Source organism: Eupeodes corollae, chromosome 3, assembly GCF_945859685.1.
Source record: "Eupeodes corollae chromosome 3, idEupCoro1.1, whole genome shotgun sequence".
In the NCBI taxonomy this organism is placed as follows: domain Eukaryota; kingdom Metazoa; phylum Arthropoda; class Insecta; order Diptera; family Syrphidae; genus Eupeodes; species Eupeodes corollae.
The window spans coordinates 31,068,989-31,080,262 of NC_079149.1; the positions used below are offsets into that span (position 1 = coordinate 31,068,989).

At 29.9% G+C, this 11,274-nt stretch overlaps 1 protein-coding gene across 2 annotated transcripts; it reads left to right on the top strand.

The window, feature by feature from the left end:
- The first annotated feature begins 8,153 nt into the window (after nucleotides 1-8,153).
- LOC129951739 (uncharacterized) lies at nucleotides 8,154-9,183 on the top strand. Of its 2 annotated transcripts, none has more exons than XM_056064047.1 (2): nucleotides 8,154-8,614; nucleotides 8,687-9,183. In XM_056064047.1, the coding sequence occupies exons 1-2, from the start codon at nucleotides 8,513-8,515 to the stop codon at nucleotides 8,996-8,998; spliced, it is 414 nt and encodes a 137-aa protein (XP_055920022.1). In that variant the 5' UTR covers nucleotides 8,154-8,512; the 3' UTR covers nucleotides 8,999-9,183. The 2 variants fall into 2 exon arrangements, with proteins under 2 accessions (XP_055920022.1, XP_055920023.1); XM_056064048.1 differs by having other exon boundaries at nucleotides 8,173-8,614; nucleotides 8,690-9,183.
- The last annotated feature ends 2,091 nt before the right edge of the window (nucleotides 9,184-11,274 follow it).

Below are 11,274 nucleotides of genomic sequence, written 5' to 3' on the forward strand. Positions count from 1 at the left end.
CCAAAGCATCTTTTCATGATATTCTAATATTCGTGACCAATTAATTCAATATGAAATCATACATACATACTTTTTTTGATGCTTTAGAAAGTTTTTAAAAATACTATAATTTACTTAAAAATTCTATAATTCATAATGTATTTAAATATGGAAGTTTCAAAAAAGTATTGAAAGCAAATTTTTACTTTTAAAAGAAGTACGAAGTATTTTTAAGTTTTTTCCACAAAAATAACCCAGTAAAATGGCCCTTTTGTAAAATTCTAAAATAAAAGCGTTCATTTTTAAAGGATTTAGTAAATTTTTAAATTCATTTTTAGTAATTTACTAGACTAAAAAGCTGATTAATATAATCTTAAACGATTTTAACATCCTACTATCTCTTAACAATTTCCCTAAAATCATGGAATAGGTACTTTAACTCTTAACAAATTTCTCATATGACGTCTGTACAATAATTATTCTTTTAAGAATTAAAGGTGTATCTGCTTAGAAACGGTCTTTACTTTATTCGCTAGAATTGTGTGGCATGTGGCAACGGCGCAAAGTGGTTCACCTAGTAGACTAAAAGTCGAAAATTCAAGGTCAAAGTTGTTTATTTTTTTTGAAAATGTTACCTATAATAACGGAACATTTTAATCCCAAACTAGTATTTTCTTTAAATTGTTTTCTTACTGCAAGTTGGGTGGTTTTTTCAATTTCGGCAAAGTTTAAATTTTCGGTTTTTGGTAATTTAAAAATAGTCATATATTAATGTTAAACAATAACTATAGCAATTCAAGTAATGAACAAAGTATGTATGTATATAATTTTAAGATAATTTTCAGTGTGAAACTAGCTGGAATTTTATTTTAAAACTGTTATTCAATATGTGAGCTTATCACTTTTTGTGTTTTTTTTTTATAAATTTCAAGTTTCAATAGCTTCTATGAGTATGTCTCCTATTTTCCCCTTATAAATTTTTTTGCTTAAATGTGCTAAAATGTTGAAAATTACGCTTTGTTTCAACAGAGATATTTTAACTTCCCATAGGAAGTTATTGTAATATGTCCGATTCGTCAAATTGAAAATTTTGACATTTCTCGACGTGCGTGTGTACGTCCGTACGTTCGCGACGTTTTTTTCGTCCTCCATAGCTCAAGAACCAGAAGAGATATCAACTTCAAATACATTTTTATATACAGATAATAAGGCAGAAAGATGCAGAAAGGGCTCTCAAGAAAATTGCGTGGGTGGTTTTTTACTATAGCAGTTTGAAAAAAAGTTGAACATTTTGGTTAACCCTAAATATCTTACGAACCAAAAACGCTAGAGACTTGAATTAAATTTTATTTATTATACTGTAACGTGGTACCAAACAGGTATATTTTTTGAAAAAAAAATTAATATAATGGTTTTTTTTATAAATCAATAAAACTGAAAAAAAAAAATTGGCACCTTAAAAATTTTACGACTGAAATATGTTTTCGTCTCTAAAACAATTTTGTGCAACGAATAATAATGTTTTTTACATATGATAAAATTTTGAGAAAAATCGAATTGACAGTTTTTTTATAAAAAATAAAAATCTAAAAAAAACATTACTCAAAGTTGGTAAAAATTGAATATCGATTCAAATATCTTTTCAAAAACTTAAAATTTAGGCTTCAAGCTTATTTTATCTTATAAGAAATATTGTTTTCAACATTTTGAAAAATGTTGAGAAAAATCAAATTGACAATTTTCTTACAAAAAATAAAAACCTAAAAAAAATGTATAAAAGTTGGTAAAAATTGATTTTCGACTCAAATTTTTTTTCAAAACTTTGAGACATTGGATTTAATTTACTTTTATCTTCCAAAAAATCTTGTTGTCAACATTCAGTTAAAGTTTTAAAAAAAATCGAATTGACAGTTTTTTTACGAAAAATTAAAAACCGAAAAAAAAAAATAAACAACAGTTGGTTACAAATGATTTTCGACTCAAATATCTCTTCAAAAATTTTAAATATTGGCTTCAATCTAATTTTATCCTATAAGAAATATTGTTTTCAACATTTGGTAAAATAGCTGAAATAGCTTTTCAAAAATTAAAAATATTGGCTTCAAAACTTATTTTATTTCACAGAAAATATTGTTTTCAATATTCAGTAGTTTTTATATAAAAATCCAACAGTCCGTTTTTTTCATAAAAAATAAAATCTACAAAAAATAGTACGCAAGTGTGGTTAAAATTGATACGAGTACATATAGACAAACCTTTAATCAAGACAAATCGACAGACGGGATGGGAAGTTATCAGTGTGGGTCGCATCCCAGCCTCTTTTATAATTTTAGATCCAAGTTTAATTATTATTAAACGACATGATTTATTTAATGTTTGGCGTGACTTGAAGAATGTTTTGGATCCTACCAAGTATAAAGAAACGTTGAATGCCTTTATTAAAATCTACAACTTGGAAAAATCTAATAATATAGAAAAAAAGATCAACAGCCTGTGCAAGTCGTTTTTAAAAAGATGGCACAAGGCTTCAAGAAATGACTGTTATTTCTTAACTAAGAATGAAGATTGGCTAAATGCCACTGAATATTTCAGGCCCAAAAATAATGATCCATTTTTCAGTAGAATTCAATGAGTATTCCCTAGATCCAAAGGAAATGAAAATATTCCATTCATCAGCTGAAATTTCTCTTCAAGGTCTTTTAGACCACAATGCAAAACGGATCGTTGACTCGCTTGGAGAGGGCAGTAGTAATCTTAAAGGAGGCTCGTGCAATTTAACGCTAATTGGAAAGTGGGGTTTTGATGGCTGTAGTGGACAGTCCGAGTACAAGCAGCGAATAGTGGAGGAATATAGCGATAGTGACATGTTCATTACGTCATATGTCCCCCTTCAACTTTTCATTCAAGATCAAATCAGGTCAAGCACTTTTGTTGCATCTCTCGATACCAAGGAGTTTGTGCAACATGAATTAAAGCTTACAATGATGAAAGGAAAGGCTTGTAACGCTTTGACAGACAACCTATCACAACAGGTATGCTATAATTGTGGAGCCAAACCTTCTACAATGAACGATATTCAAGGTTGCTTGCAAAAATAACAACTAACGCAGACAGCTTGGATTTCGACATATCTCCATTACATGCGAGGATAAATTTTTTGAATTTTGTATTCATCTTGCGTATCGCACTGAATTCAAAAAATGGCGAACAGGCTCAGATGAAAAGCCGCTCTTCGAAAGGCAGAAAACGCGAATTCAAAATGGATTCAGGGAGAAAACCGGCCATATTATTGATAAACCAAAACAGGTTTGAGGCAACTCTACTGATGGAAACACTGCTCGATATTTTTTTGCAAACCCTCCACTATCATCAGCGAGGAATCAGAAAGTCAATTTTGAAGAAATGTGCCGTGATTTTGAAAACTTTGGCTTCTTGCTGTGCTATCAACATCGATGCATTTAAAAAGTACTCCTTGGAAAATTTCAAAGAAATTGTTAATGAATATCCTTGGTATCCAATGCCTGCTTCAGTACAAAAGGTATGTAGGCAAAATATACACTAATTTAAAAAAAAGAAATGTATGTCGTTACATTGTTAATGTTTACATACAATACGAGTGAATTAAATGATTCGTTACATAAAATTAAACGATTTTTCTATTTATTTTAAATATTTCAATCCTCCTTTAGGACAAATCGTCCAACATGCTATATTACCCAATTACCCATAGGCCAGTTAACTGAAGAATCTGCTGAAGTAAAAGCAAAGAGGTTAAAATGTAAAGGGGAAAGAAAAATCCGAAAAATATCAAGAATTGCGACCAACACTGATTTAATAAATTGTTTTCCTTGGACCCTCTTTTGTCGAACGCTCGTATTATTGAAAAAAGCAATTCATCAAGCTTACCCAAAGAAGTTGAAGATTTTTTAATCTGATAAGTTTCACTTCAGATTTTTCCAAATTAGCCCTTTTGAGGGCCCCAAAATTTCACTAAGAGATTACAATCTAGTTTCTATTCCTTACTTGAAAAATATAACGGAATGTATAAAAATAATTATTTTTTTCGCTTTATCTCAAAATAAAAATAAGGGTTGAAGGAAGAAAAATTATATTTCAGCGTTCGGCCGACAAAAAAAAATATTTTGTATTTTTTGTATTTGAGTGTGAGGAAAGTGGGTTTTTTTCGGTTTCAAAAACGATATTTCAAAAAACGCTGTTAGAAAATTAAAATAACATGTTATTTTATATTTGGTTTGTATTATTTATCTTTTGAAGTCTTTATTTGGAAATTCCAATTAGTAGGTCTTTTTGAACGTGTTTGCTTTTTTATTTTCACGAACTGTCACTTTTTAGACCTGTTTGGATGATAGAGTTTTAATAAAAGGCATTTAGCAATTTACTAGTTAGTAAAGGTTTAAAATTTTGTAGTCTCATAGTAAATTGCATAATTTTAATTTTTATTATATCAGTTTACAGACCATGAAATTATGTCGTTAATGCTCTTAGTGGAAGTTCTTTGACTTTAAGTTGTCTTTATTTCATGATCCCCTCGTTGATTTGTTAGCACCACATGTCGGAATCAGAGCTTACATTTAACCCACTTTGAACAGATCAGCCCTTATTGTTATAACCTGATTTTTGGTAATATCCTTAGTTTATTCTGAAAGTTCTTCGTTCGGGAACCTCACCATGATACAAATATGAATCTTTTGTTTTCGCAGTTTAAAAAGATTGACACATTCGTCATACATATATTTTGCTTACCTAATAAACTCTTAATCACGATGTATATATTTTGTTGGCCTTGAACATAATTGAACTTGGCTTAAAATGTTTAAACAAATCTCTCACAAAAAAGTACAAAGTCTAGACTGCTTTATGAAAAATATTTTGTTAAATTTTCTATATTTCAAAAACATTTCATATTTACCAAAATTAACACAAATCTTCAAATATACGTCAAACCTTTTGACATAGTTCATATAAAAGTACTAAATGTATTACAATTATCGTTAAACATTCGAATAAATATTTTCAAATTTATTTATTTATATAATTTTGTAAATTGTTTATTGATAATTTTAATTAAACTTAAACAAATTTCGGTCAGTATTATAATTTTTCTTTTGAAAATAATAACTACTCTTACACACTGCAGAAAAATTAAAAACTTCTGAGCAAACTTAAAAGTTTTATTAACAATCATCAAAGTATTTCGATATCTTGTACGTCTTCAGAATCTAGAACAATGACAAGTTTTCTATTTGTTCTTTTCTTTGTCGGTGATATCATTTACAAATATGGAAAATTCCTAAAATGTGCGAAAATTTGTTTTTGTTAATTCCACAATGAATATTCATAATATGTTAGGGATATTCCACTCATTAGAGCTGTGCAAATCGTGTTCGGAACATAATAAAATGTACTGATTTAAAAAGTAAATAAATAAATATAAAATTTATTATATTGACGTCTTTGAGAAGGAATGTTCTTATGAAATATTTCAGTACAAAATATACACACCAGATGTACGCACGACTTTGTGGAGTAATTTTGACAGAGAACAAATTTTGCATAAGTGACCAAAAGTGAAGTGATTTATAAGTTTATGGATTTTTAAGAATTTAAATACGTTAAAACACCAAACGTAACAAAGCTTCTACGATTTTCTAAATGTACTCTTAGAGAAACTAATGAAAAACTGAACCTAAAAAATTAAAATGTCAAAATATATTGAAATATTATTGCCTTAAGTAACAATAGTTACTTAACTTACGGCAAAACGTGTACTCATTGGTTAAGTAAACTTTGTTTATTATTTCTTAAAACCATTATAGAGAATTGTGCATACTTGTTTTTAATAATTTCTTTTTAATTTCCTTTGTAATTTAGTTCATTTAAATGGAAATCAAAAACTTTAAGATTTACAAAGAGCTTGAAAAGTACAAGTACAATTCCTGACACGGGTGCTTTAAAGCTTTAAGCACAAGTACAAGAAAATGGAACTAGAACTGGTAGTTAACAAATTTAAGTACTTTAAGGAATTGTACTAATACTTGATCCTTACCAGGGCTAGTGTCAAAAAATATTCGTTTTTTGGACATAGTCTCAATATCTTTCAATATTTGCTACTTTCTGTTAACCGATCATTCGCGTGTGTGTTGCCGATATCTTAAAAAATTATCATCTTCACGTTTGATTATTCCAAATATCTTATTAACATTTTTAACTTCGATGAATGCATCATAAGGTCGTAACATTCATAACACAATCGAGTTAATTTTTTCTTAAGCGTGCTACACCAATTTTTTGACGTCAATCACGATACCTACTATATTTTTATATTTATGTAAATTAATGAAGACATCACTCTCCAAGACCTTAACTTATATGAATAATTTCTGTATGTACATAAATGTAGTTGGTATAGTAACTTCCTCTTTTTTTTAACAGAGAAGTGCAAAATTCTATTTTTAGAACTTAATAAAATCTTGAAAATTTATTATGAGTCAACATTAATTGTTGACTTTTTAAATTATTGACTATTTTGGTGTCACTGATAAAGTTAAATAATGACACAAAATATCACGTGCCACTAATTAAATGAAAAAAAAATGTGTATAAGACAGAGGACAGATTGGAATCAGAACAAGAATTTTGATATTTTTCAAAGGTACAACATTGAAATAAATAAAATACATTTTTTATTTTAAAAACAAAATTATACAATAAATTTCGATGTAACTATCGATTGTTATGTTGCGAAATACAATAACAGACAATAAGGCGCAATGATCTGTCAAAGTCAAAAGTGACAGACAAAACTACAAGAAGCTACAAGATGATGGTGTGATCTTTTTACAATTTTTGACCGTCTGTTTTGAACGGAAAATATGGAAAATTTATTATTGGTTTTATTTATCCTGATATTTAAACCATATTATCCAACTTTCCAATAGAAGAACTGTCACTCTTGAAAGTGTCACTTTTTGACATTTGACAACCAAAAAATAAGTCTTGAGCACGTTCACACAACGTCATTTGCGGTCAACTGCATTTTTTCAACGTACATTTTGACCAAGGCAACTAATTAGTTTTTCAAGTGGCATGAATTTTAAATTCAGACCTTTACTTCACACACCTCTACTTTAAGTTCATAGTACAAACACTACCAAAAACATTATTGTCTACAAAACACTCTTCAGGCAAACTTCAAGCCCATCATTTGTATTGTAAAGAAATATTACTTATTTTCATTCCAAACTGACAACGAACTCTTTTACAGAATGATTTAAATGATGTTGTGCAGAAAATAAATAAATCAAAGAGTAATGTTCAACTTTCAGTTGAGTGAAAAAAACACCATCAATTGTCATTTTGACGAAAGAAGACTTGATTTGATAGTTGGAGAGATTATTCTTGATTAACTTTCTAGTCCACTTTCCAGACAACTTTTCAATAAAATTGCCTTAACTGCAAGATAGTTTTTTGTCAAGTGGCCAATCAGATAATAGAAACTTTCATAACTTTTAAGTCCCTTCCCTTATATCGGCTGCACCTGCTTATTACTAAAATTGGAATGATACACGCACAAATTGTTAACATACAAAAGTGGTAAAAATGTTGGCGCTACCACAAAAGCGGAGAAATATTAGCAATTTTGCAGAAAATGTTTTGCAAACGTATTATTTCTCGAATAAATAAATTGACAACTGAATTTTTGTGTTTTGACATCTTAAGACTCTGGCCGGCAACTGAAAATTGATGCTCAAAGCTGACAGCTTCGAACACCATTTTAAAATGTTTAATTTGTGTTTTTGTAGATTTAAGTTTCTTGAAATTTAGTTGCCTAGAGGGCGCTCTTCCGTGTAAGACAATGGTATTGAACTCTAACCAACCAAAAGTTGCGAGGCTGAGCAACTTTAAGTTGGTTAGTATGTGACAAGCCTCACTTCCTTTTGCATTTTAAGTGCTGTTATCTATCAAGATCAATTATTAATTTAAAAGTAAATGCCATTTCATAATAATAATTTAATAAGCAAACAATAATAACAAATTCTATGTAACTTCACAAGTTTACAAATGCACGTTGCATCAAAACTAATATTATATCAAATTCTCAGCGATGACAACATTTCTGCGACGTTCCTTACCTGACTCACTATCACAAGTTTCTTATTCTATTCTTTGAGTTCATGAATCACCCAATCAATATTATTTTATTCTGTTTTGGTCTAATCTCCGATAGGTTTACACTATCACTTAAAGTAGAGCAAATATCTCTCTAGGTATCTTCCGAAAATGCAACCATCACAAAGCAGAAAGCAAATCCTATTTTGCATTTCTACCAATTAGTCAAGTCACACTTCCGTCGTGTAAATATTTTGTTAATTGCAATAGATTCAGACCTCATAGTTCCAATTCACACTAAGTCGCTAACTATTCATAGGAGGGCGATTCTCTTTACAACTAGATCTAATTACATTCTATCACGAAGTTAGTTTTGGCCTATAAAAGCAAAATACAATACAAAATGTTTAGCCAAAGCTTATCTCAAGTCGGTAAAGCAAGTTCTTATACTACTGCTGATAGTTATTTTTTTAAACAAAACAAAATGCTGTCAAAAGTTCTTGTGGTATGTTTTTTAATATTACTGGAACTAAACTTGGGACAAAATTGTTGATAAATAAATTGTTTTGTATTCTAGCAGACGCTGATCTTGTTGGTTTGTGGAATGATCTTAATAGTTGATGGATACCCATATCCATTGAGTGACTTCGGAATCGATTCATCAAATAATGACGGAGATAGTTTGAGTGTCCAATTGCTGACGCGTGCCCTAGAAGAAGACTCAAATTTTGTGCTAACGACTTCTTTGTTAGAGAACAAAGCATCCTCAGATAATGGATACGATGAAAATCCTAATGACTTGGAACTAGCAGAAGTCAATGTATTTAGGCCAGTCTTCCGATATCGAGTGTCTGTTTCGAAGAAAGTCAAAGGTCCACCGCAATTTTAGTGAAGTAGACTATTTTGAATATTTTGTGATTTTTAGTTTAGTGTGTGCAAGTATTTAAAAAGGAAAAACAAACCAACAAACAAACCAAACCAAAGATACTTTTTCTGTGTAAATACTTTTTTAATATAATTGTAAATTTAAGTACTAAATAAATATATATTTTAAATTAAATGGTTTTAAATCTATTATTATGTTATTCTTTATTTATTTGCCTAAAGGAAAACAAGAATTCATATTTGACCGCACCATGAAATTATAATATGAATTATCCTTTAAAAGTAAAATATCTGGAAAAATAATGTTTATGAAATTAAATTTCTTGAAATATTTTTGACTGTTGCTCAGAATTTTTAAAATAATAATTCAGTTAACTAACTCAGGTTTAACCAATTGAAAAACATTAAGTTATTTTTCCGTGCTTTCTACGCATAAAAATAAGCACTGCATTTATGGTTTCAGTTTTCAGAGCTTCTGATTGGCCAGCTGTCACCATGAATATTAATATGACGTTAAGCGAAATTTTGTTATGATTGGGCAGGTTTAGACAACATAAGGGACTTTATTTGCAGTCAACTTCATTCTTTGAACGTGAATTTTGACTAAGGCAACTAGTTAGTTTTTCAAGTGTCAAGAATTTCAAGTTCAGAACTTTACTTTATAAACCTCTACGTTAAGTTCATTGTACAAAAACTACCATAAACATTATTGTCTATAAAACACTCCTGAGGATAGATACAAGTTTTGTATTTTGCGCTGTTGAAAAATATTACTTATTTCTTTTCCAAAGTGACGAAAGCATTAAAGGAAGTTGTGCAGAATATAAATAAATCACATCACATAATAAATCACATAGTAATAATTTTCAGTTTTCAGTTGAATGAACAGACATAATCAACTGTCATTTTGACAGAAGTAGACGTGACTTGATAGCTAGGGAGATTTTTCTTGGCTACCTTTTCAGTCAACTTTCTTATAAAGTTGTCTTAATTGGAAGTTTATGTTTTGTCAGCTGACCAATTAGATATCAGAAACTTGCCTTACGTTCAAGTCCCTTAAGTCACCTGAACCTGTCCATTTTCTACGTTTTACATGAATTTAGTATTTAAGTACCTACATATGTATGTACAAATAAAATCTATATTTTAGTACATATTTGACAGTTAAGCATGGTTATTTCTGTTAGACACCCGTAGTTTAATGCATTTAGTGCTGTGAAATTATACAAGTAAGGGTTAACCCTTAATTAAAGGGTCAATATTGAATATGAATATGAACCTAAATGTCAAGTTTTTTCTGCATTTCATTTGACATTTATCAATTTCAAGCAAATTCAATTTAAATTACGGAAAGTTAGGCAATCGAGCAACAAGTTAAAGGTGTTCAGGCTTATAATGAAAATTGGCGTTCAAATCAAAATGCACACTTAGAACTTCGTGATTTTATCTGTCAATTCAATCATCTAAAAGTCGAAGTCCTTGACTACCTCAAAAATACGTCTGTCGATTGTGACGTTTTGACCAAAACGTCGGTGTTGTATGTCCTTTCTAGACGACTGTCGCGACAGCATGTATTTTGTTTTGCCCTCATTAACCTTTAAACCCATTTTTGCCGCCTCTGCCTCAATACTCACAAAAGCCCCATTGACATCACGCTGAGTTCTTCCGATTATGTCAATGTCATCAGCATATGCCAGTAGTTAGACAGAAACTGCCCATTACTAAAATTGGAATGACACACTGAAATTGTTAACATTCGAAAGTGTTAAAAATGTTGGCGGTACATAACACAAAAGTCACGAAATATCAGCAATTTTGCAGAAAATTTTTTGTGAACGTATTATTTCTCGAAGAGATGATCTCAATCAAATTGACAACTGAAATTTTGTATTTTTGACACCTGAAGACTTTTTTCTTTGGACCACATGAAACATAAGGTCTATTCCAAAACTCCCCAATTGATTTAAGGCGTTAAATATGGAATTCTTGAAGTTATCCAGGATATACAACAAAAGAGGCTAGAATTGTCCATAGAAAATGTCATGAAACTTGTAAGTTCCCGGCAACTTAAAGTTGCTGAAAATTAGTGCTCAAAGTTGACAGCAATAGCTTCGAATAGTATTTTAAAAAAATTTAATTTTTGTTTTTGAAAGATAGTGCCTCTAGTGTTGACGTGTGAGCTCTGCACTACTCTTTCAAGCACGATGTTAAAAAATCGCATGACAGCGCATCACCTTGTCTAAAACCTTTTTTGAAATCAAAAGGTTCTGTTAAGTTGTT